The sequence below is a fragment of the Myzus persicae genome, unplaced genomic scaffold (assembly GCF_001856785.1).
Source record: "Myzus persicae strain clone G006 unplaced genomic scaffold, MPER_G0061.0, whole genome shotgun sequence".
NCBI classification, from domain to species: Eukaryota; Metazoa; Arthropoda; class Insecta; order Hemiptera; family Aphididae; genus Myzus; species Myzus persicae.
In genome coordinates this window covers 716,587-744,558 of record NW_019104033.1, presented here as the reverse complement: position 1 = coordinate 744,558, position 27,972 = coordinate 716,587, and the positions used below count along the sequence as shown (strand labels likewise).

The 27,972-nt window shown below is 28.0% G+C and overlaps 2 protein-coding genes across 5 annotated transcripts; both read left to right on the top strand.

Annotated features, from left to right (window-relative positions):
- Positions 1 to 3,369: 3,369 nt before the first annotated feature.
- LOC111037839 (sialin-like) lies at positions 3,370 to 13,017 on the top strand. Its single transcript, XM_022320628.1, has 10 exons — positions 3,370 to 3,501; positions 3,569 to 3,774; positions 3,947 to 4,180; positions 4,240 to 4,324; positions 6,099 to 6,325; positions 8,840 to 8,986; positions 9,037 to 9,169; positions 9,260 to 9,415; positions 11,831 to 11,916; positions 12,663 to 13,017. Exons 1-10 carry the CDS (start codon positions 3,495 to 3,497, stop codon positions 12,852 to 12,854), a joined length of 1,473 nt encoding a protein of 490 aa, XP_022176320.1. The 5' UTR covers positions 3,370 to 3,494; the 3' UTR covers positions 12,855 to 13,017.
- A 7,256-nt stretch (positions 13,018 to 20,273) lies between these two features.
- Positions 20,274 to 27,067, top strand: LOC111037835 (vesicular glutamate transporter 1-like). Of its 4 annotated transcripts, none has more exons than XM_022320625.1 (7): positions 20,274 to 20,295; positions 21,704 to 21,894; positions 23,114 to 23,432; positions 25,213 to 25,436; positions 25,546 to 25,692; positions 25,758 to 26,132; positions 26,813 to 27,067. In XM_022320625.1, exons 2-7 carry the CDS (start codon positions 21,724 to 21,726, stop codon positions 26,963 to 26,965), a joined length of 1,389 nt encoding a protein of 462 aa, XP_022176317.1. In that variant the 5' UTR covers positions 20,274 to 20,295; positions 21,704 to 21,723; the 3' UTR covers positions 26,966 to 27,067. The 4 variants fall into 4 exon arrangements, with proteins under 4 accessions (XP_022176317.1, XP_022176316.1, XP_022176315.1 ...); XM_022320624.1 differs by lacking the exon at positions 20,274 to 20,295 and adding an exon at positions 20,308 to 20,614; XM_022320623.1 differs by lacking the exon at positions 20,274 to 20,295 and adding an exon at positions 21,359 to 21,486.
- Positions 27,068 to 27,972: the final 905 nt, after the last annotated feature.

Here is a 27,972-nt window from a genome sequence, read left to right as displayed (position 1 = left end):
TTCGAATGTTGTGATTTTTATAGTACCTACATTTAAAATTGTATGAACTACTGAAACCGTCACAACTTGTATAAATTATTTAAGTACAATAAGGAATGCCTTAACGCTCGTCGATGTTGAATTTATTTTATAGATATAACACTATAATATCTATATTCCATGCTGTGAATTTTTGTAGACTGCATCTTTTTACTAGATAAATATATTTTATCAACTCACTACTGAAGGCGTTGCACAGCTGCAACCAAACATTCGTCTAGCACACCGTGACACAGTAAGTAGGTATTACAATAAATGTAAGGGCTTTTAAAATATCAAATAAATGATAAACTTTGATTGATGGCGTGCGTCATATTATCATAGTCGTAGTTTGGTAGTGGTGGTGATGGTGGGGGATAGGTGATTAACATCCCCAGTTTTGGAATTAGCATTATCCTTATAATGTATGCTGTTTGTAGAATAACTGAAAAAATAAGGGGTTTCAGCACCCCCAGTTTTTGTATCGAAATTTCACCACTGTATAAAAAAACCTGTTAACCTATTTACTTTATGCTTTGATTGCGCTAAATTCCTGAATAAATTTTACTAAAACAAAGTACATTGCCAAAATTTTGACGAGTTACCTCGAGAATTAAAAAGTGTTATACTATAACAAAATATAGTTTAGTTATGCCTATTACAAACCTATATAACTCATTATTATTACTTTATTATATTATAATATGTATTTATATATATATAGTCTCATAGTCATAGTCATTAACATATTTAACACAAAATCCAAGTATGTGTCTATTTTTTAGACTTAACTCATCGATGACTTCATCTGACATAATTTTTAAGGCTGTAGTACAAGAATTCCAAACTGATGTTTAAATTAAACGCGGGCAAAGAGAGTTGCTCCCGATATAACAATTATTGCGCTCAGTATATTTCCAGTGTAATATTAACTTTATTCAATAGCATAGGTATATATAACAATATTTTTGTTTAAATAATTATAATGAACATGGACATTAATAATACATAATATTATATAATCTAATATAAATAAATATATAATTCCAATTAAATAAATCATTATCATAATATTATTTTATATAGTATATTTTTAGTGTATAATTAAATATGATTCATTGTATATAAACAAATAGGAAATAGCTTTTTTCAGATTAAATAAAGCAATTGTTTTCAACTATTGGTACACAATGAACGTCTATATTGGTTAGTGAATTTATATTTCATAACATACCTAATATACATAAACATACCTTAAGTATAATGAGTGCAATTGGTATACTAATCCTGAAATTCAGTAAAACTAATGCTAAATCTGGTCCCTTCAAGTGGGCCAATTCCACCCCCAGGGGTCTGAGGGCCGAGCTACTATCCTACTCGAGGTCCGACTTCGCGTTTGGCCACCGGAGCCGGTCAGCGTAGAGAGCTAGTGCGATTACTCGTGTTATTCAAACTGGTAATGTTACGAGGAGTCCGTAGGACCTCGAGTTTTGCGATAGGAAATGGTAGGCGCAGTCAGCGACTATAGGTACTTCACTGGTACTTGTCATACTTAACTGGCGATGATACACGTTATAATGCCAAAATACATGACAGACAATGTATAGCTGTGCAGGGCTTATAGATATACTATATAAATTACCTATACAACTACACACTTAATACTTTTATTATCTGTATTCTATATATATATCTTGGTAGCTGTAAAAAGAGTAGGCTCATAGGGCTATACTATTACTAACACTATACATAATATTAATTATAAGTTTATTACCACAATTATAAATAATATTAATATCGTAGTTATTAGTTAATTAATCTATGACCCGGCATCATACTAACAATGGAGAGTGTTATCACTCATTCTTATTCTAGCACCGCAACTAGACATACTCGATTATCGTGAGTCCGTGACAAACTGACAAATGATAAACTTTCAAAGGCCACAACTTCGACACCAAGTCTGACTACCTCGTCTAATTCTGATTTCTCCATCGTTTTCACTTCTGCAATCTATCTAACTACATTAGTTAAAAAAAAATCCAAAAAAAGTAACAAAGTTCTTTTTATTAAAATAGTAAAATATTAATAAGCGAAAAATAACCAATTTTAAAGAAGAATACCAAAAAATTCATACACATATATATATTATATATTATTTTTAAATAATTAATTATAGATGTATTGTTTTGTTTTGTTAGAGGGCGAATTAAATTTTCATTTTTAACTAGACCCTGAATAACATATTTTATGTATATAAAAGTGGAATTGGAATCTTTGTTACGGGTTGGCTTCGATTTTTGAAACTACTTCTTCAATCTTCATGGAGTTTTTTAAAAATTAAAGAGAACATCACAGAGCCGGTTTTAGGCCTAAATTTAGTCCTATAAAGTTGGTAAATAATTAGTTATTAGTTATTACCAATTAAAATAAATGAGTATATAATATTTTGAGGCACGGCGGCTCACGGGTTTCCAGCTACTTGCAACCTGACCTGTTGTCCATGAAATTATGTGTTTGATATCGGTGTGTAGATATGAATTGTTCCGAGAACTTAATCTATAAAAATAATCTCGTGCATTGTGCGTATTCCAACAATATTATGTTGAATATTCGTAATAACTTTTAATAATACAAATTTAAACAATAAAATACTTGTTGACATAATAAATCAATACACATACTTATTTTACAAACGTTATCTATCCGTTGAAATTTCAACAGAGCAGTGCAATATTCTGTCTTAACGTTATTTTTTTTGTTTGTATCGATTAGTTTTATTTGTTAATTTTGAAGAATTTTTGTTTTATTGGTCGCATAATGCCCACTAAGAGGAAATCAAACATTGGCCGCTCCACAAATTGTGCCAAAAGGATGTGTTTATCTGGGAACAATCATTCACAGCTCATCGTGTTAGCTCGACAAAAAATCTAGGTGTCTCGCCTCACCTAAGACAAAAATATTGTTTACAGAGATGTATTGTAATCTTAATAGAAATATCAATGTGTTCAGAGACTTACACAAATTAGAGATATATAACAAAAAATGAAAGAAAATAGTAATTTTTTCAACCTCATTTTTTTTTATAAAATAGTCGAACCTAACCTAACCGGGCAAAGCCAGGCAATTCAATTAGTAATATAATATCCGTTTAATACAATGACCGTTATCGGTTAACAAAAGAATATCCATGACATGGTAGGATTTTTAAAAGTTAATTAATCTTTAATAATTAGTATTATTACGGTACATTATGAAAGTGCTCTTAAACGACTTAAACATTGTACCTACAATGTAAACATTTTACTAATATGAGGTCGTTGATAATGATATTTTTGTATGTTTAATATCATTATGAAGTACGCATTATGTGATATGCCTGATTAAGTACTTACCTGTTTGTATCACTTCATTTTAGAGAATACTGTAATACAAGGTAGTTATGTGATTGATTTTTCTTCAAAACAACAATAGCTATGGAGAGTAAGTAATATTTTGTTTTTTTTTTTCAAAAAATTATTCTATTAATAAATATAAAATAACATTACAGAACGGACAGTCTTATGGTACATGACTTTCTGGGGGTTTGCAATTAATTACATGTTTCGAATGAATATTAATATAGCCATCGTGTCAATGATTAAACATTCAATATCTCAAAATAATGTAACGGTTGTACAATATGAGTGTCTCAGGCACACTGAATCGTTGACGTCGAACATTACTTTAGCACAAATATCTTTGGCGGATCAAAACGTAAATATAGTAGTAATAATAATAATTTAATCATGATCTAGCTGTAGTGTTTCGTGATTAAAATGTTGACCAACATAGTTTATACATTATATTAATATGTAAAGGCATTATTTAAGTCATTAATCGTTAGCACCTAATATGTATATTGTTTTAACATGCTTAAATGATGAAGGAAAATAAATTCGAATGGAATGAATATCAGCAAAATTCAATACTAGGTGCATTTTTCGCATTGCACGTGATCATGCAATTACCAGGTGGAATCCTGGCACAAAGATATGGTACGAAAACTGTGTTTGGTATCAGCAACGGTGTGGCGGCGATATTGTCATTTGCAGTACCTGCATCTGCAAAATTCAACTATAAAGCACTCGTGGTTGTTAGGGCTGTTCAAGGACTCATAGCTGTATGACTTTTTGTTTTTTAAACTGACGATACATATTTTTATTTCATTATTTTTATTAGGGTGGTGCGTGGCCTTCAATGCACACAATGACCGCTAATTGGATACCGCCACACGAGAGAAGTCGATTTGTTTCGGCGTATTTAGGTAATTTGATACTTTCGTCAAAGCTTTTAAAATGGTAGTATGGTACATACAATAATATTATGATACGAATGTCGGAAGACCAAAAGCTGTTCAAATTATATCAACAAGATATTTTAGAAATGTATTTACAAGTTCTTTGACGTATTTATTATGATGACCGAGAACTCAATTAAACAAATAATATTATTTTTTACGGTAGCTTAAAAAAAAAGGAAACCAGAAAACTACTGATGTACATTGCACACGAAAAACGATTCTGAGTAAACATGGTCAGCTTGTATTTCTATGTATACTTTATAATTCATTTATATTACCTAATCATTTTCTATTGGGAAAATAAACCGTTGAACTAATTTTTACAAACAATTTCACATAATGATATTAATAATTCTTCTTTTCCTCGAGTTCGATTGTAAATGCCGATAAATAATAATACAGTTTAATGTTACTATATAGTATAACTAAATTCGTAAGGTTAGTAACGGAAATAAATAAAATATAAATATGCCTAATAGAGTAATTTGCAGTTGATTAAAATAAATGAACATAAAAATAAATTTGGTAGAGTAAGCTACATATTTAAAATATAAAGAACATAATGGTTACGTTGTACATTTTATAATTTTATATTGTATCCAATGTGTGACGTGTGTGCCCCTTTATGGCAATGATGTTCGCCTGTTCCACATCTTCTGTTGTACACTGTACTTGGTTCACGGAGCTTAAGGGGAAATGTTCTCCGGGCTGGCGCTTTCAGCAACTACATGCTTCGTCTTATTCAGTAAAGCTCCATTTCACCTTGTTGAATTTTGTACTCGCTACTCCAGCTTTCATTCTGTAAATGGATTTCTATAACTACCATGTCAGATTCTCCGTTATAATTTGAATTTTAAACTAAAGTTATAATTATTATGGATTTTCGATATTTTTTTATTGCTGTAATAGCTTAAGAGGAATCGGATATTACATTTTAAGGCTTTTTTTTTTACCAAAAAACAAGTTTTATAATACATTTTTCGCAAAAAAAAAACTACAAAGTGATGGACATTTTAAAATAGCACAACAAGAGCCGAAATATTTAAAAAATCAAATCATGAATATAAAATTCCAAAATTAATATTTGGTGAAAATTTCAAATGCTAACACGTATACATTCCTAAATTACAACTAAAAAATGTTATCTTTCGAAAACTAGTAAAGAGCCTTTAGCTAAGAAAACAGATCATAATTATAAATATGTAATTATTGTATTTGTGTTCATAAATATTATCTGATTTTAAGAATTGTTTAAAAAAAATATGTATTTGAAACGTTTGTTTTATTATACGTTAAATTTTTAATAATAATTATAATAGTAATATAGTCCGTAATCAATGGAAACCCTATAAATAAACAAAAAAATATTCCATTTTTGTGAGCCAAAGCTAAATGTATAGGTGAGCCTTCCTATGACAACCCATGTGAGGTTAACAAATAAGCTATAAACACCCTCCTAGATTAAATAAATCTTAATTAAATAACTTTTGTTGAAAATGGTCTCGTAATTTTTGAGTGTATATAGAGGGCAAATAAAGAAACATTCATTGTTATATAAATATAAATAGATTATGGCTTTTAATTATAAATATCTTAGCTATGCATTTTAAATGAATACTCAATCTAGTTAGTGTAATTTTACAAACTTAAGGTTTTGTATTTGTCATAATAACCATGTACAGAAATATAGGTGTGTGTTTTGGTGTTCATGTTTTTTTTCTTTTCGTTATATGCAAAGGAAGTTCGATCGGCACAGCAGTAACATATATCATGTGTGGATATCTCATCGCGTCGTTTGGTTGGGAGAGCGTATTTTACGTTAGTGGAGGACTTGGTCTATTATGGTTTATTTGCTGGATTTTACTAGTCTATGATACTCCAGCCAAACATCCTACTATCAGTATTAGAGAAAGAACATACATAGAAAATTGCATTGGTAAAACCATCCAAACTAGATCAAAACCGGTAAGAAAAATCATAGTTCTAATAATAGTCAGTAATATGATGTAGGTACAATTGTTTAAAATGCATGTTAAATTATTACTACTTAGTTTATATGGTAGGTCTTCTCAGAAATTATCTATAAGATGCCTGTATTTCAGAATGACCATTCTGCAAGATAATTCCTCAAAAAAAAACAAAATCTAGAAACTATTTTTCCCGAAAAACTATTTCATAAATACAAAAATCCCAAACTAAGTTTCTTTATTTAAAAACGGGGGCGTACCAGGATTTTTTCAAAGGGGGGTCCAAATATTTTTAACATGTGAAAATATTATACAATCAGTGGTTTACACCTTATACATTTTAAATTTTGTCAATCCATGGGGGAGGAGGGTCCCCCCTTGGGCACAACCATGTTTAAAAATATTGTGTTAGAATGTTAGTTTACAGATGTATATGAATTATGTATATGTAGTGGGTATGCAATATTTAATTTTGCTAATTTTATTATTTTTTAATTATCGACAATTTTTCCCTTGTTTTTGTTAAATGTTTATTTTTGAAATTATAGTTTTATGTATGTTTATTATTGTTTGAAGAAAGTCACTGTAATGGATAATATTAAATTTGAATTCAATGATTCGATATCATTTTATACGAAAAACGATTCTGAGCCGAGACGGTATGTCAGTCTAGGATATTTTATATTGTTATTACTTAATAAGGTAGCTGGTAAGTTGAATTCATATTATGAATAATATTATTCTTAAATTATCAGTGATGCTGGACAAATATTAAATATACTTATGTAAAATTTGACTGTTTTGGAACCGAATTAAAACAAAAGGACAAACGTTATTTTTTGTGTAAATATGTAATTTTGTCCAAATTTGAACTTATAAAGGTGTCTCTAAATAATAACCGTATTTATATATATTTCAGATTTTTTAGTTATGGAAAAAACTGTTTAAGTGAAACCTTGTTTTCAATTTTAAATTCATGGCTAAAAAAATTGAAAATTTTATAAATTGTTGACTGCAAAATCATTTTCAATTTTTGATTTGATAAATATTATCAAAATTTGAACTTTAAACCCTTATAAAAAAAAATGTTCCTATGTATTTTTAAGATTATTCAACTGCTATTGTAACAATATACCAAGAGCCTTGTATTACATTTTCATGCTTTTTGACCCAACCAATAAAATTGTATTGACAATATAGAAACAAAAATTGAAAAAGTCCATTGACTGCTTAAAATGAGTCAAAATATTTTGAAAATTTTATCAAGTATATGAATTGATAAAATAAACATATGGGGTAAATTTCAAGTGTCTACAGTAATTCGTTTTTGAAATACAGCAAAACAAGATAATATAGCCACGAGATAAATCGAGTGAATATCCGATGTTGTAAACATTTTAACTTCAAATGCTCATAAAAATTTAATTTGACATTCCGGTAACAAATTTTTTTTGTTAAAGGTAGACAACTTATGAGGATTCTTGTATTAAATTTTTAAATCTTAGATATAAAAATTAAATTTTTTATTAATTTCTAACTCAAAATAATTTGCTAATTTTCTTGAATTTTACAAATTTTGTCAAAATTCAAACTCAAAAAATTATCATGGATTTACGATTAGCTTTTTTTTTAATTTCCACCAACAACAACTTACGAGGACTCTTGTATTACATTTACAATTTTTTGACTGAGCGAAAAATGTTTTATTGACATTAGTTTAAAATAAACAAATAATAATCGTAATTTTCATATGCTTATAAATAGTTCAATACAAGTCAAAATATTTTGAAAATTGTATGGTGTATAGAAAATGCTTAAACAAATATTCAGTCGAAATTTCATGGATTTACTGTTATTTTTTTGGAGTTAAACTAAACCAAAATCGATTTTTTTTTCAAAAACTGGTCTTACGTAAAAATTCCCGTTTTTCTTTAATTGTTTGCTTTTTCTGTTGCTTTTTGAAAACTATTGGGAATTTAAAATTTTGATCTCCCGAATGCATCAACTAAAGATTCACTTTCCTATCAGAAAAGTTGCTGTTGAAGGCAATCGAAACACTTTTACTGCTCCAAACCGTGATGACAGACACAAAAAAAAATATATAAAAACATACATAATCAGTGTAAAATCTAAAATTGATGTTGGTTTAACCGATGTTTTTATTTAATAGACTCAAAACTACTAGTGCTTTTTCTTAAAAGTTGTATCAATAAATTTCTTGAGACTTGGATGGTGTTTATAGCTTATTTTTTCATTCTCTGCATAGGTAGCTAAAAGGCAAGCATGAGCGTGGACATACGCAATTTTTTTGGAAACGAAATAATTTTTTTTTTAAAGTTACTTTATTTATAAAATGTCTATATTAGTATTTTATAATACCTATAAATACTATTTGATAATAAAATAACTTGTTGATATTATATTAAATTTGATGTAATTCTTATTACTGTTACTTTGTGTTATTATTGTATACTATTTTAATATAATATAATATATTTCAATATTGTTGCAGTTACCGATACCTTGGAAATCATTACTCTTATCTAAAGCTTTGATGGTTAATTTAGTGACTCAAACTGGAGGCATCTGGGGCTTATTTACACTTGCAGCTCAAGCTCCGTCATATTTTAACTTTGTCTTAGGTTTAAATATAAAACAGGTATAACATAAAAATTAATAATCACAACTGTAAAAACAAACGTTTCTCAGACAGGTTTATGGTCTGGAATGCCTCACATTATTCGATGGGCGTTTTCTTTTGGATTTAGTACGATATGCGATCGTTTAGTGAAATCTAAAAGAATGTCTATGACCAATGTACGCAAGATTGCCACAGTCTTTTGTAAGAAACTTATACAAATTAATTAGTAGCTTACTTAGTATTTAAAGTGTTCCAGCTAATTTTTTATTTTATATTATGTTTTGGTTAAAGGTAATATTTTACAAGGGTTATTCATTATGGGTCTTTGTTATTCTGGATGTAATTCTGTAGTCGCAGTAATCATGCTTTTTAGCGCAACTGCTGTAAACGGAGCAATATCTTCTGGTGCACTCGCTTCAGTGGTGGATATTGCTCCAAACTATGCAGGTAAATTATTTAAAATACATAATATAAATCGTGTATCTAATATTTGCTATACGGAAACGGTACAATAATTTACTGGATTATTTAATTATTCTGGATTAGAACCTATACACTATGAATTTAATATATTTTAGTAAGTAAGTTATTGTAATAGCAGACGCAATTTCAACTTTTGACTAAGGGGGGGGGGGGAGGAAATCGCCATTCATAGTATCATACCTTATAATATTACTTCATAATTCGATTACATTTTTTTTTTCTAAAATGCCCTACTCTCACTCATCTTACAAAATGCGTATGCCAAAAAAATACATATCATAAAAAGTAAAAACTTCATTATTTCAGTCGATCTACTTCAAATTTCAAGTGGAGGTGTGATTTAGAATAACATAATTTCAACTACATAGTAATAAATGTACTAATTTATTTTATTTTATTATTTTATTTTTATTTTTTTATTTAATTTAAGCCGCAACAACACAGATTATTGGCTTTTGTTATATACAATGAAATAAAAGAAAGAAATACAATGTCATAATAAAAATATGTGGATATATATGAAGGGTTTTACATTTTTAGTTTAGAAAGAGGGATGGGGGGGGGGGAGTTATACAATAAAAGTTTGGGATTTGGAGACCTGCTTAGATTAAGTTGTATGGTTTAGTTAATTTTAAGAAAGTGAAGATTTTTTCGATGTTGTCCGGGTCGGGGCCTAGTGCTTCTTGAAGGTTGTCAGCTAGCTTGAGGTTGATTCTAATGTCGTTGTATTCGTGGCAGAAGCATATGATGTGTTTGACTGAAGGGGTTACACCACACTAATTTATTATATACATTTATAAATTAAAATAAACACTGTTGTACATTATTTATACATTTATAATATTAAAACGAATTATAATTGTAACTTTTTATTAGTAAAGATTCACGTAAACGCGGATTGTTGTAATGAAAACGACAAGCGGATAGCGATCACGTGTAACCAAAATATAAATGTATTTAGAATTCAGATAAGCACACTACATTTTTTCAGGGAAAGACCTAATTCACTGAATTTAAAACAATAAAACATAACTTTTAATCCAATATAGTATAAACACGTCATATTATGACGTGAGCTCCCTATTACTGACATCGTGCGTATAGTATAGAGACATAGAGTATCTTACATTATTATGAAGTAGGTACCTAAATACACATTTAATATATATATATACCATCTCGGTTATGTGATAGCAATAATAAAACATTGTAATAATAATTCCTAATAATTTAGGGTCAAAAATATCAGTGATAATTTATATTGTATTGTATTTTAGTAGTACATTTATAATACTACCTAGTGGGCAGTACCTATTAATATAGTGGACAATAAATACATTTGGTTTAACTAATTCTTGATAAAGACCCAGGGTATATTATGTTATTTTAATTATAGCTATCATAAAATATTGTATTGAAGTCATTAACTTGTAAGACAGTACGGTACCAATGCACCGCTGCACTATAATAGTGTAGAACGGTGTGAATAGAATCGTAGTATCTATAGATTGCTTTAAATTAGTCTAAATATTTAATATGTCTATAGAAGACTATAATTTATGTAATGGAAAAAAGTGTCTCTATGATCATTATTTTTTGAATTTCAACAAAAAAAATTTTAGTTTTCGTCTAATATTATTCAATTTCATTAAATTTTGAATTTTAAATGCTTATGAATATTTTTTACAGTGACCATTACTTGACATTTTTAACTGGTGTAAGAATAACGTATTTAAGTATCAAAATTATCGAACTTAGCAACGTAAATAAAAAAAAAATTAAAAAGTGAAAAATATTAAATATTTTTAAAAAGTCAATTTTTTTAAAATCATAAATGAAGTATAAATTAATAGGATATACGTTTTTGGTGAAAATTTCAAGCCACTTCTATTATTTATTTATGAATTTCAATGAAAAAAAAAACAAATTATTTTGTTAAAAATTGTTAATGCGTAAATATTATGCTTGTTTCCCAATTATTAAAAAATAGTTTATTTCCTACTTTTTACTTTTCAAACTACAAACTAGATTTAATTTTCCACCGGAAACTAACTTCAAAGTTGAAGACTGGAGCCTTTTCTATTCCAAAACGTGATGATAGACAAAAAATTCTAACCATTGTAAAACTTTGCTCAGAATGTAAAATGGTACCTAACATATTTCTATTAGTTTGTATGGTATTGTATTAAAATACTTAAAAATGAAATGTCATTAAATGTCTATATATATATATATATTTGTTTAAATATAATTTTTTGTTTAATCCATTTTATATCAATATTTAATGTAACTATTAAGGGTATTGTATCCTTATAATATACTTACATAGCTTTGATGTGTTATTGCCTACTGTAATACAAAATATAATTTTCCTTATAGGAGTGATTCAAGGAATTATTGGAACTGTTTCCACGTCATCAGGATTCATTTCACCCATAATTGTTGGTTATTTAACCTTGAATCAGGTGATTTTTTTTATCTTTATCTAATATAAGATAATTTGGGATTATTATGTGTTATGTCATGACTGGCGTTTTAATCACAAATGAGTAAATGACGTGGGTACAAAAAAATTGTTTACAACATATTTGTTTTGTTCTTAATTATTTTTTTTGTATTTATTAGTTGATTGCATAATGCAATAGCAATAATAGCATTAATTATCAACTTATGCATTTACATTGATAAAAACAAAAATTATACCAAATTTTTAACATTATACTAAATTTATTTTCAGAATAAAAAAAAATCGCTGTAAAACCTTAAGTCCTAAAATAGTCAACTAGCTTGCTTTGATCAAAATCTAAAACCTAATTTAATTCCTAACTAATAGAACATGAATTTTTTTTTCAAATGCATACATTTTTCCAAAAGACATGCTTCTTATAAACTTATGCTTTAAAACAGAAAGGGTATAACATTTAACTTCCACAATCGTAGTTTGGGGGCTTAGTTCTATCAAATATTCAACTTGACAAATTGAATTCATTCTGATTTGCATCTTGTATGTAATGTTTCGACCTCAAATAATCGCAATCAGAAAATATTTATCTGTACAATATTTAAAACGCGTTTCAGAATTGTCGAAGAAAAGTCAAATGACACAAAACTAAAACAAACACACAGCAGAAACCGATATCCAAACCATTATTAGGGCTCTGTGTATTATTATGTGGATATTAAATAATATCTGTGCATCGATTTTTTTCAGCAAACATTGAGTCAATGGTGTAAAGTATTTAATTTATCTGGAGCAATATGCATATGCACTGGGTTAATTTACATATTTTTTGGAACATCAGATATACAAAAATGGAATACATACAATGATCCAGTTGTAGATGAAAAAGAATTGAAATCAATTGTCAAGAAAAGTAATAGTTCTTACTCTGTGGACACTTAAGATTTTTTGTTGTTGTGTAATAGTCGAAATAAGGAATTAGGTATAGTTGATTTGTTGTTACATTGTTATACATTAGTGTTACCCTCAGTAGTCTAAGTATAATAATGTTGTCTATTTGTAATTTTAATTTGAAGAATTAGAATTAGAATTATCACTATTATCATTTAATATTTTATGTATTATGATATTGTGTTCTTAACTATTAATTATATTAATATAATAACTGTTAAACGTAAATGTACCTGTCACCAGTGTTGTACCTGTATTTTATGTACAGTAAAATTTGATTTGATTTACCTTTAAAAAGGCGATATGAGAATCGTACCATTCAACGCAGTGGCGTTCACAGCTATTTCCAATGGAAGGGATTTACACAGGGCTTTCCAAACTAAAATTCAGGGGGGGTGTAGACCTATCAATTTGCTAACTCAAAACATTTATTCCTGGCTTTGCTCAAAAACTATTACTATTACTGAAGATTGTTATTTTTTTATTTATTAGTTGGTGATATGTTACCTATGTATTTTGACTATAGGTGAGGAACCGTAGTCACTATCGAGGATGACGTGGCGTAAGATAATCTAGTTAATATCTATATAATTACTATTAATTTACTACCTATTCCGAAATATATTTTTATATAATAAATCAAATATTTTTTATTCAATCTTGAATTGATATCTATTATAAAGTAGCATACTTATCTGTAATTAATAGGTACGTGTTTTATATTGTTAGTTTATTGGAGGGCTTATGCGATTTTTCAAGTGTTTAATGTTGACATGTTGTAGTGCATATGTGTACTGTAAGGTACATACTGTTTAACACTTGTCACTTGGCATGTACTTATGTAAATGTACATGTAATGTTGATGAATGTTGAGACTTATAAAATTATAAATTTTACTACAAGCAATAACATTTTCAAAATATTTAGATTAGTTTTAATAATCTATTACCTATATTTATAACATGAAGTCATCCACTTCTACTGTAAGAAGCAGGCATTGACTCAAAACTTAATAATAATAAAAATAATATAATATGATAGAAATATAGAATGTTATCTATAATAATAATTAAATAGGGGGACGAGGTGACCGAGTGGTCTGACTCTTCCGCTGCGACTCAGCCGGTCGCGGTTCGATCCTCGGCCACCGGCGGCATTTTTCTCCGGACAAGTCGCGGTGACCGGAGAGCAAGTGCTGCCATCCCCCACCCCCGGGGCATGGCAGAAACCTACGGGTGCCCCATTCGAAATTCTGCCAAAACAAACACACACGTGTTCCCCCCTACCGTACCAAAAACATACAAACCATCAATACAAAAACCTACAGTACCTACTAATAGCTAATGGCCACAGTTGCCGGGCATCAATTAAAAAAAAAAAAAAAAATTAAATATTAATTAAAATATAAATACAATTTTTCGGCAAAAATTAATTCAACCTTCCGTAATTATACTAATAGTAAAAAAAGTTACTTTAATTATTGCAGTATAAAAAACGCATCATCTACATCTATAAATTTCACAAAGGCTGACAGACCATCTCCGCTCAGAATCAATTTTTGTTTGCAATGATATAATATCATTGAATTCAAATTTAACACGTCCATTTAAGTGGATTCCCACGGCTCGTGGCTCGGCGAACCTAATATGTAATGAATTTTAATTTAAGTGTTGTATGCGTTTTGATACACATCCAAGTATATATATTTTTTGATTTTATACTGAAAAAATTAAGTAAATTAATTTTAATAAAATATATGAAATGGGGAAATTATAAGGTTCAATAGTTTATATAGTTGTTGTTTATGAAACCCAACCATAAAATTGGAACCCACACACCATCCCGATAAAAAAAATCAAAATATAGTGAAACAAATAAAAAAAATTCTAATTTCATAACTTTGAGTTGTTCATTTTTAAATTATGACCGGAAGAAAAGACTGTATTGATCTTACAATGATACCTAGTTTTTTACTGTCTGCATAACCTTTTGAAGCAGTGAAAATGTTCCAATTTTCTACAGCAGCATTTTCTGGCAGGCAAATTAATTTAATTAGTAGGTACTTTAGGGGGTAAAAAATAAGTAAATTCCTAGTAGTTTTCAAATGCGTCAGTAAAAACAAATATAAAAAATTAGAATCAATTTTTTGACGAAATCAATTTTGTCTTTTCTTAGTGTAACTCATAAACGAATAATCTCAGATACTTAACATTTCCCCCAAATTGTATAATATAATTTTTAATACATGATAAAATGATCACAATATTTACAAAATATACAATGTTTATGGAAGTCCCTATTTATTTCTATAAATGTTGATAAATAATTTTTCGTTGTGTAAAAAAGGTTGAAAGTATAATACATGTATGTTTCCTCATAAGATGTTTTTATACCATTTTAAAAATACATATTTTTTCATAAGCATTTGAAGTCATAATTTACAACAAAATTTGCGTAGACCACTGAAATTTCCCAAAATATTCTAAAGTTTGATATTCATAAAAATTAAATTATTTTTTTAAGCTTAAGTTCATACTTTCACCATAAAATTTAAAAAATAAATAAATATATTTTCTTAAATTTATTTTTTTATAAATATATTTTAAGTCTAAATTCGTGCAAAATTAGATATTTAAACCATAGGCGTGATAAAACCTCTAAAACGTGGGGGTGCTGAATCTGTAAATTCATCACAGAGCCGTGGAGGGCTTCGCCGCCCCGCATACCTAGACCTACAATAATCGATGAATCAAAACTTCAAACACATATTAACACCCTTCATATGAACAGAGAAAAGCAACTTCAAACTTAATATTTTTACTACAATATCAGTAATATATTGGTACATTTTAATTTCATAATCTTGTTAAGTAAATAAATAATATATTATACATTTTTAAATCAACATAATTTTTCTGGATTTCGTGCAATATTTATTGAAAATAGTTTCGGTGTTTAGCTGATTTAACAAATATTTTTTTTATATTCAGCCAAAGATAAACTGGTAAACCTTTTTTTTTTTTTTGCTGAAGTATGTTTGATCATAGCTAAGTTTTTATCCACCGCATCATCCAAAAACTTCGCTCTCAAGTAGCAGAGCTTACCGGAATTATGATTGTAATTTGCAAAAGTTTGCATAAATTTGGAAAGGATTTTTTTTTAATTTTTCTTTTTCATATCTTTGAGTGTAAAGTTTGGTGGTAGGCAATCATTAACAACCATCATTTCAGCTTTTAATACATCAATCTTTACACTTGAAATATCCTATACAGTTATAAAATTATTGTTTCGTAATGATTAAAATTTACTTTTGAATTTATATTAACCTTAAAATGATTGATGAACTCCAGACTTGTTTCATAGTTTAAACTCATAATGTTATCAACAATCCATTGATACATTTTTCTCAGAAAATCTGTGCTTAAGATTTGGAATCACAGTTTCAATTACTGGAAAATATACAGTTATTATCCAAAAATTGTTTACTGATGAGTTATTTTGTTGATCTTTTTCTCTAGTTACTGTTTCTAGGCGATAACTATTCAAATATGTAGGCTGAGTTCATTTACATTTTGAACCTTAAACAGTTAAAAAATTATATTTTTACATATACCTATAAGCATTTAAAAATATAAAAACAATAAATTAGAGGTACTAATTATTTACAAATTATAACTATAACTAATAACTATACCTATGCGATTAATTTGTAAAGTTATATTAAATTCTTCAGCCATCAATTCAATTTTTTTCCAAAATGTATAAACCTCATCTTCACATCTTAATTGTTCGAAAAATTGCATAACTCCATTAGTAGTTTATTTTGCTTTTCCTAAAGTAGCTGATTTTGACTTCAGTGCAGTGCAGTATACTAAGCATATTATAAATTATACAAAGAACATCTTTCAATAATGTTACCACAATCAAAAAGTCACAACTTTTTATTTGGCTACTAATAGCTGTAAAAATATATATATAATGTATAAATAAATACCTAAATTAAGAAATTTTGACTGTGAAGTAACAATAATATATTTATCAACACATGATTTTATAGAATTATTTTGATTTATTATTAAATCATTTAATTAATCTTAATTAATTCACCTATAGCCTCAACTTCATTTATTAAAAACTCCAATTAATAATTACAATTATTGAAACGGTTTTTGAAATTCATCGAAGATCACATGTTCTAAGCACATTACTTTTTCTTAACTCTAATTTAAACTGTGTTGGAATGAGCTTAGAACATTTCGATGATCGTGAAAAATGAACGTATACAGATTTTTAAATGTATTAAATACATTTAAGGCACACTAAAATAATTTGAATTTATTATAATAAATTAGTGCTCACTAAAAACTGGGCATTCTAACATTCTATACCTTAACTCATTTACACATATATATTACAAATAAATTAAGTGTATGTGCCATACAATGTGTGTAAATTGCATTAGGATGTTTTTCTTTTATTTTGGCCTGACACCTCCAATACATCACGACACTGGCACCATCATATGATTGTGCAACTATATTTAATGAGTTCATATTAATATTCAAATGTTCAAAACATTGATAAATAGTAGCAACAACGCTATTCGCACCTTGTACACTGGAAACATCCACAAACTGTAAACACTTTACATGAGATTCAAGACCGTCTGCATACCGAATACACACAGAAACTTTTGTTTTTGTGTGAATTGCATAGTCCCAGGTGTTTTATTCCTCTTATAGTCTTATCGATATCGCTGTAATATCTGAAAATTAAGCTAACATATCAGTTTGCTATATTACGCACTTGTAGAAAAAGTATAAGGGAGCGTTATGTTTCCGTATTTTTATTAATTTCATGGTTATATTTAAACAATTATTTGGTGTTTAAGCCGTTTATTTCACATCCTAATATTAATAAAAAAAAAATTGTCATTTTCAGCATTTTAATATAATACATGATAATTATATTTTATATTAATAAGTTATAATTTTTATAAATTACTTGATTTAGGTATTATACTTCAGTTAATACACATATTATTGAGTGTTTTCATAAATTGTAATATTTCATGATAAACGGTTCTTCGCCATACAATAAATGCATAGAACAATACATTTTCCAGTCAATAAAATAACTGACCAGTAACTACAATTATTTGCCAAAAACTTTAATGTCTTTAATGTCTAATGTTTCAATTCATACTCATAATTTATTCATAAATATGCTTAACAAAATAGTATCTTACTATCGCATTCATAAGAATGAAAAGTCTTTTTTCCTTATAATATTGGTAAGTAAATACATACAAAATGCACTGTGTTATAAGGTTGTAATTTGTTTCTTAATTACTTCATTTTATTTGAATTTTGAAAAATAAAAAATATTCCTATATTTATTTCAGAATATGAAAACTGTAGTGGGCGGATACTTTTCATGAAGTGGGTGCCGGTTAATAAAAAACAATCTGCAATCTTTAAAGCTTATACCTGACATTTAATTTTAATATGAAATGTTATTTTCATGTTCTTGGAGCAGGCATCTCCACCCCTAAGAGTGACTATAAATTGTAAAAAGAAATCATTATTTTATTGTTTGAATTTTTACCATAGAACAATTTCTTGATAATAACGCCGATAGGTATTATTTAATTGGAAAACAGCAGACTATTCTAGTATAGGTATATAGCAACTTTAAGTGAAATAATGACAGCATTATAGTACAAATAAATAGGGACAAAGAGTAAGATTTAATATTCATAGAAAAATTGTTCTGATAATTTGTCTGTACTTAAGTATAAAATAAGATAAAAATATTATTTCTATTAAAAAAAAAATAAAAAATATTAGGCATTTTAATATTTCAAACTTATACCTACAGAGTACAGCTGGTCTCAATAGTCAATGTGATTGTTACTATACACACCCGACTGACTATACTATTTATACGTATAATTTTTACCAATCTTTTGCAAGTTTAGAAAATTGCATAATTATTTGAATACTTAATGATAGTTGTACAACTGATTTTTCAAAATATTCAGAATTCAGATGCATAACCTTATAAAGTGGTTAACCCAGATTTTCATCAAACATTTTTGTATTATCATTTTGGGTGGTTAAGATAAATCAAAAAATAGTACGCATGTGTATTATACATTTTAGTGATGTATTGTGGGTTATTAAAATATTAATAATTTTCAAAATATAATTTCATAAATATTTATGAGAAAAAAATGTTTTAGACGTGAATAATTATGGCGAGACACATTTTAAGCATATGCTTTAATACTCAACTTATCATTCAGTATCTATGTATAAATTTATAAAATGATTTGATATTTAAATATAAATTATTTTAATAGAATTATTCTAATGGCATTTAAGATTTTTTCAACGGGGGAGGGGGATTATATTGTATTTTATAGTTAGTAATAATAACCCATATTTATTAAAATGTAAGAATACAAATAAACCTGAGTTCAAGGAAAGATCAAACTCGTCAATATGAGTTGTATGAATTATTATATTGAATGGAATAATTTTTTCATTTTACATTCTGAGCAGAGCTATGAATGTATTGGTTTTACAAATAAATATAAATATATTTGTTTTTGTGTACGAAACAATAAATACTTCAATGTTCAAATTGGATGATGCTTAAATTCAATTACAGCTTAAAAAATTATTTTAATTATTTTGTGGTAAATAAAAAAAAAAATAACCGTTAAGTACCATAACTATACAGATTTTTTATGTACCACTTGAAAGGAAATTCGTATCTTCTTTGATACAATATTATATAACTCATAGGGTAAATTCACTTTATTTACATATATATATATACACATATATTCAACTCTATTTATTTTTGCAATCTATTACAAAAACTGAACAATTAGCTTAATAAATTAAGTGAAATAAATTATAGGGGAATTACCTACGTTAATTCCACAAACGATGTGTGTAAGCCGTAAGGTCCCAAATGGTAAAAAGGTAGGTAGGTATTACATCAGTTAATACATGGCAGAAAAAATTATATATGTTCCTACACAGCAATACAATTGTTTAAGTATCATTCGTTTGACTACATTTAAGTTAGTATAAAAGTATAAAATATGTATTATAATATATTTTTGTAAGTCAGTAGCATCAGATTGACTAACATTTTAGTTTTTAATACAGAATGGAGGCAGTGGACTCTGGTAATTTGAAGAGTGTTGTGGTTATGCACTATGATGTAGATAAGATAAACTCGGTTGTTGCTAGATTAAAGTTCATGATGTATAGTTTTACATTATCAATAATCGTGCAGGACACGTCACATTTTGCCTGTAAATCAATGCGTTTTGCCATTACGGCGTATATTGACAGTATAGTGCGTAAATGCGTACACGGATAGCCGACTGTATATTTATACCAAAATTATTAAGGTTAGGCTTAAGTATTATAATTTTTAAAAATTAAGATTTTATTGGTAACAGTTAAATATAATCTCTGTATTCAATAAGATATAATTTGTTTCATTACTTTGTCTCTAATGCTTGGTTCATAAACTTAAATTAAAATTCGTCAGAATTCGCCCGCACTCGGTATATGAAATATTATATAGGAATTATATTTTGTTATAAAAATAATAATTTAATAAAACCTATATGTTATTTATTTAAAAAAATGAAATATACACACCTAATCCATAGTAACATATTCCAATAGCCACAGATAAAACGATTGGGGTAGAAACTGATATAAGTAAGTAAAATATTTTTACCGTGCAGGAACTTACATATATTATATCATTTTTTCACAATGTAGGAGCATACATAATATTATGTAATTTTTTACCTGTCCGGTCTCGTGTAAGAACTTAGATTTGCCCAAATTATAATATATGAGTGCAGAGGAAGCTTCCCTGTGGAAGTAATTCATGTAACCGGAAATAATATTGTAATTAATTGTACACATGTTTATTAAATTAATGTCTTAATACATAATGTTGAATATTCATACTAATTCTAATTGTTCTCCTTTAAAGCCGCGAACCACCAGTTGATAATCACTGGTGTTTGATAAAATATTAAAATAGATATATTTCCACAGAAGACTTAACTTGAATGAGCATAAAACATGTCTGAATTTTTTGAACTGTAAGAGTATCAATAAAATTATAATAATCAACTTAATAGTATTGTAATAGGTACATCATTATAAGCACACTGGCACATTATACGTAGGTATAATTAGTTATTGTTGTCATTAAAAAATAATAGATTGTGCTTTTGGATTTGGATATAAAATAAACAATTTAGTATCGTAAATTCATATAACCATAATAATTCATGACTTAATAAATACAGTTGTTAAAATATTAAGAAACTATTGGATTTTCGAGGATTACATAATCAAAGGTTAAGATTAAAGATATGCTGTGTTTTAACACTGTCTTCAAGTTGCACGCATAATCCGGCAATAAAATAAGATTGCATATATTATAATCATAATTGCAATAGGTACATTAGTTTAATGTAGCATCGCATAGTGGTGATTTCTTCGCGCTTTTTTAGCGATCAAAAAATATCTGTGAAGAAGCCACAACTTAATACCAGTTGAAACATGCAGAGTTGGTAAAATATCTTAGATAACTTTCGGTTACGTTTCAAAATAATCACTAAGTCAATTCAAACTTTTAAATAACATTCAAATCGTATTTATGAATTTAATCGTGAATAGCTTATAATTGTTTCGATTTATTAGTTTATGTTTTCAAGTAGACTTATTCATTATTTTCGAGCAAGATTGTTTATTAAAAAATTAACGTGTTACTGCTTATTACGATTTCAGAACGAACAATATTATGGTACATGACTTTTTGGGGTTTCGGCATGAATTTCATGCTACGAATGAATCTCAATATAGCAATAGTGTCTATGGTTCGACCAATAACTGTGAAAGACGGATTACAAAGTGAATACTATGAAAACAATAGCCTTTTGCAGAATACATCATATTTGAGTGGCACTAACATAGATAATGTAAGTATTATTTTTACAAATATGCATTAAGTACAAGGTAGGAACACCGCGATTCGTGAAATGTGTTGTGACGATGTTCAGTTTTTAAGTGGCATTACGGATTTTAAACTAGAAATACAAAGAGATACACAACAAAATTACAATGATGATATCGTATGTAATGTTAAAGGTCAATTATAAATCTATTTGTATACGCCATTATTGTTAGTTAGGTATTTAGGTAGTAATATTGATACTGATAAAACATTGATAATATTATTGTATACACATCTAACCGGTGTGAATTGAGTTGGGTTAAATCATACACAGTGAAACTGTAAGTCGATGTAGTTAAAACTTTTAAAGTGATATTTCCCAACACGGCAACACGAAATGTTTCATGCGTGTAAGACTGTTGACGTTTGTTTACAAATTGCTATAGAATAGAGGTAGCTATACGGAAATATTAAATTGAATAATGGCATATCAACAGCTCTACCAAAAAAATGTTCTGTACATTTTAAAATCTTCAAATTGATCACGATGTTTACAGATAATTTCACAATGTTGATTTCTTTACAATTTTAAATTATAACAGCAAATACTAAATAGTAATACTACGAATTACTCGGCTCAATAGTAATGACAGTTGATAAGATGATGCTTTATGTGTTTTCGTGATTTATACGATATTAAGTAAAAAGTTATCTTAAATAAAATATTTTAGAAAGTATCGAATTTTTTAGTAGAGATACCATTAATATCACTTTCGACTGAGCTTTTATTTATTTTTTTATTTTATTAAGATAAACACCACAGGGCTCAAGTACAGTGTCAAGTACAGGGTCAAGTACAGTTGAATATAAACATAGAAGTAATGCTAGATGATTAAACATAACATACAATAGTTTAATAGTAAATCATAAACTAATTACTTAAATGATTAACCAATTAACTAAAGACAAAATTCATAAATACAATATTAATCATAAAAAAAAGTCCGAACCGGACTCATTTCCCAACTACGACAGACAAACAATCTCTCAAGGTGACACTATTTTGTACTTATAATATTAAATATTATGATTTGAGGATGTTAGAAGACCTTGAAAATTCCAAAATTTTTAAATATATAATATCATATTAAGTTTTAACTAGGTATTTTGCTGGGAAATATTATTTTTAAATTAATTTGTAATCCCGTTTTATAAAAAAATTGATTTTATTTGTTAACTCTTAGGGCAATGTTTTCCAGTGGGATGAACACCAACAAAATATGGCTAAAGGTTCATTTTTTTGGTTACATATGGTGTTACAAATTCCTGGTGGCTTATTAGCACAAAAATTCGGCGCAAAATCCATATTTGGCTATAGTAACGGCTTAGTTGCTCTCCTGACTTGTGTGATACCACTGTCGGCAAAACTTAATTTCAATGCTTTGATTTTAATACGAGTTTTTCAAGGTCTCATAGCTGGATTAGCATGGCCATCGATGCAGGCGATGACGGGTAAATGGATACCACCTCACGAAAGAAGCCGTTTCGTGTCAGCATACTTAGGTATTTATGTTTTAAGTTTAGTTTACTCATTGTTATTTTTAGAATTCAGTTTTTAATTATTTAAAAATAATATAACTATGCCTTGATGGCCTTCTTACTTTGGTAAGTGGGTACTCGACTCTGACATCTAAGAAAAAAATCGATTAATAGACAATTAATTTGTCGATATAGGTTAAACATTTAATACCTAATAAATAAATTTAAATAAAATAAATACTACGAAGAAGGTACTAAGATGGATTTTAAATGATAATAATATCTGTGTAAATTTAATTTAATTTACAACGAAATTTTCCAATTGGGTAGAGACCAAAGAAAAAAATCGGTATGTTTTTGTTCTTATTATTTTTCCTACTTATATAGTTATATACCATATTTATTATCATCTATATTTGAATGAAAGTATGAAACGGTATATTTGTCTATGGCCACGAGTCACGACTACGAAGCAAAAGCAGGTGCCATGAAATTTTGTTATAATAATGTAGTATTAGAACGGAGGTTATATAATAGAAATTATAAAATATAATATATATAATAGGCATATAGCCATATGCGCACATGTATCAATAAATAATATATATATATAAAATAAATACGATATAGGTATAATACTAAAATGATTGTATTCATAGGTTCTATCGTTTGGAATGTTTCGTTAGTTGTTACGGGTAAATGGATATGTCCCGAGGCATGTAATGTGAAAATGTTGGACTCGCAGCAATCAATAAGCAGTTAAAAAAATAATATTGAAATTACTTTATTCGTACAAATTACATTTACTAACATGATATTATTTCATTCGTTAATTATTGTTAGTTATATTACTATAATAATATAGCCTATCTAAAAATAATGATATTATTTATTATTAGGCGTAATATATATATAGAAATATGTGACTTTTTAAGTTACATAACACTCAGGAAAAATATTTGGAAAAAAAATAACGAGAAAAATAAACTAACTTATTACTTGATTAAATTATTTTTGAGATACCAGCTGTTTGACCTTATAGATACTTATATAGGTCTAAATATCTAAAAATCTATTCTTTATTTTATATACCTAAATTCTACTTTTGTTGATTAATTATCGTAATTAGGTGCGACTATGAAACGAAATATAGACATTGACATATATTAATATTTATAATATGATGGATCTACACACTTTGTACACAATATCGATGTTTTTTGAGTATAGAAAAAGTATCCTTTTGCGAGACTATACTACCTATATAGTTATGGCAAACTGTCGTGGGAGTATCATTTTTTAATCTTTAAACGTGTTGCTGGATGGGTTGTCGATGATAGACTGTAATTAATTAGTTTAGTGACATAATGAGCAGCTCCGGAGTCTAGCGACAGGCAGGATCTCATATTTATTTTATTTTTATTAGATTTTTTTATTCTTATTTAGATAAGCCTCGGCATATGGGCCATTGGCTCACTATTAATATCAAATAACCAACGAATAACCAGATGTTAATCAGCATCTATGTAATATACATAGTACTTACGCTGTTACGTAAATAGTTTGTTAATTGGAAATCGTACATTTGTGTACCTATATAGTGTGTAACTAAAGAACATAACGTATATTTGTTTTGTTAATTACTACCCATATGTAATGTTATTTACCTAAACAAACCATATTTAAATTAATGTTAACACCTTTGTAATAATATACACGGGTATCTATTTATAGTACAATTGTATGTGTTTTAATAGACACATTTCTAAAAGTTACATCTATGTTTATCGCGTGTGTTGTGAAGGTACATCTGTTGGAACGGCTGTGACTTACATGGTATGTGGTTACTTAATGGATTGGCTGGGTTGGGAGAGTGTATTTTACATAACGGGAGCAATTGGTTTGGTGTGGCATTTATGTTGGACTTATCTAGTATATGATTCACCAAGATTACATCCGACTATAACCGAGAAAGAAGTAAAATATATAGAAAACAGTCTAGGCAACTCTATCGTAAAAAATGTTTCCGTAAGTGTAAAATATTATTATTGCATTAATTATTATTCATAATTCATATTCGCATTAAGTGAAGACGTGTAGTATTTTGGTTTCGCTCATATTTTAAATGCTTTTATAGTCTTCAACACCTTGGAAATCAATTATGACGTCTTTGCCTTTAATGGTGAACATCATTTCGCAAATTGGTTATAACTGGGGAATGTACACAATATCCCTCCAAGCACCAACGTATTTCAAATTTGTGTTGGGTTTTAACTTGAAACAGGTAAGTTTGTTTATTCGTGACGTGAAATTACAAATAATATATAATAATAAGTTGTTCACTACTAGACAGGTATATGGTCTGGTGTACCACATTTGTTTTTATGGCCATTTGCATTTAGTTTTGGTTGTTTATGTGATCATTTAATCCAAGCTAAGACAATGTCCATAACGAACGTTCGCAAACTGGCATGCGTTTTCAGCAACATAGTCCATGGCCTGTTTATTTTGACGTTTGCATATTCTGGGTGTAACGAAACCTTTGTCATATTTAATTTGGTATGCGCCGTGGTCGTGAGTGGTGCCATTTCTTCGGGTGCACTTCCAGGAATTGTGGATCTAGCTCCAAATTTCGCGGGAGTGTTACAAGGCATAAATGGAACAATTGTGATATTTTGCATTAGTATTTCACCATACATTGTGGGATTGATCACATATCAACAGGTATTTCGTTTTTTAATTATTATTATTATTTCATAATAGTTAATCAATTAAACTCAACCACCTATAGCAGATAGTTGTTTGGGAATTCACTATTCGAGATTTAAAGTTGTTACTCTATTTTTAAATTCACGGGAATCTAAATAATTATCCTCATTCTCGAATTGTTATTTTTTAGGTATAAGTGTCTACTGTCTATAGGCTAATACACTCGCATTGATTTAATAATATAACTATACTAAAGAGACTGATCACTGCTGCCGGGTCGCATAAACAATGACTAAACATTTAATGAATAATTGTCCAAGTAGCTTCAATATGATTCGGAACCCCAAATTTTAGGGAAATCATTTAATGAATTAATTTTTAATGTAACTCTGCATGATGGTATTAATAGTATGGTATATAATATGTAGTAAATAGATAGTATGGTATATATGGTACATAATATTTATTATTTTAATATTCTATAATCTATAGTATAAGAAAAATTATATTGTACAAAATATAGACAATTTCAATTTCGTTTTATTTTCATATAAGTAAACGATAATCCATGCCGATAGCAATTGTAATATTGTATTCACAAAGTCTTGTTTTATTAATATACTTAAAAATATGTATGATATCAAATAAATTATATTAATATTTGACAGTCATTAGCTTAAATTGTTATTTTTCAGCAAACCATAGAACAATGGAAAAAAGTATTTATTGTATCGGCAGCATTTTGTTCATTAACAGGAATTGCATTTTTGATTTTTGGAAGTTCTAAATTACAAAAATGGAATAATGAGGAGCAGAAAGATGTAAAGGAAATTCAACCTATAGTGTAAGAACTATAATAACTAAAAAACTACTTAATGTCTTAATGTACCTACCTATACGGCTGTACATTATGGATATAACATTTATAATTGATTATATTTTAATTCTGATGTTTTTGTAATTTTTTTTTTTTTGAGTACATAATCAAATGTTTGTATTACAATAAATAATAATTTTTATATTATTATTGTATAGGTATGTCTTTCTTACTTTTCTTATTTTATATTGTAATATAGTACTTAGCGGTTCGAGGAACAATTATTATTAAATAACATACCTAAATTTAATGTTTCTAATTTTCTATCTAAAAATGTTATCTTTAAGGGTTAAATAATACTAATTTATTCTGAGAATTGTATTGTTGAATATTATCATTGTGTGCAGACATGCAGTTGTAAAATTTGTATATTTATAAAAGTTTGAAACATTTTAAAAAGTACATAGTTTTGTTTTATTTACCTTTTAGGTAACTAGATGGACTCTGTTACTGATAATAAGCAAGTTTTAGTGGTTTTAAATTTTAATTGAACAAATTGTCTTTTAATTGTCCAATGGAAAATTTAGAGCCTCCCCGTTTTCATCAATATATGTATTGGTATTATATCATATATATATTGTTTTTTTTTTTGCTTTATTGGTTATTTAAGTTTTTTGCAGCTTCTATCAAACTCCTACATTTATTACAGTCAGTTGCAGTCTCAATGTTTGCTGTTCCGTCTACCGCTCTTATGTCTGCATAATCTTACCACCGTTGCCAAGGTTTTCCCCTGGGGCGCTTGCAAGACGGCTTATTAATCAGTACTTTTCAAATTATGCTCCCCTCAACATATCACGACCCGCCCTTTCTGAACGCTTGGCTTTCAAAAAAAAAAAATAATATTTGGTTTATTGTAAGTTTAAAGTTTCAAGTTAGTATTTTTCCTTCTTTCGTAATCCTGCCTCTCAAAATTAAGAGGCTTCTAGTCATTTATTTGAGTTGTCGAAAATGTCTCCCAAGCCTACGTCACTGTTTTGT

What these genes read in the sequence shown, in the direction of transcription:
- LOC111037839 (XM_022320628.1), top strand. An exon ending in CTGTTCAAGGACTCATAGCT is followed by an intron (nt 4,181 to 4,239) that starts GTATGACTTTTT and finishes TATTTTTATTAG; the next exon opens with GGTGGTGCGTGGCCTTCAAT. An exon ending in CAAGATTGCCACAGTCTTTT is followed by an intron (nt 9,170 to 9,259) that starts GTAAGAAACTTA and finishes TTTTGGTTAAAG; the next exon opens with GTAATATTTTACAAGGGTTA.
- LOC111037835 (XM_022320622.1), top strand. An exon ending in TGGGTTTTAACTTGAAACAG is followed by an intron (nt 25,693 to 25,757) that starts GTAAGTTTGTTT and finishes GTTCACTACTAG; the next exon opens with ACAGGTATATGGTCTGGTGT. An exon ending in GATTGATCACATATCAACAG is followed by an intron (nt 26,133 to 26,812) that starts GTATTTCGTTTT and finishes GTTATTTTTCAG; the next exon opens with CAAACCATAGAACAATGGAA.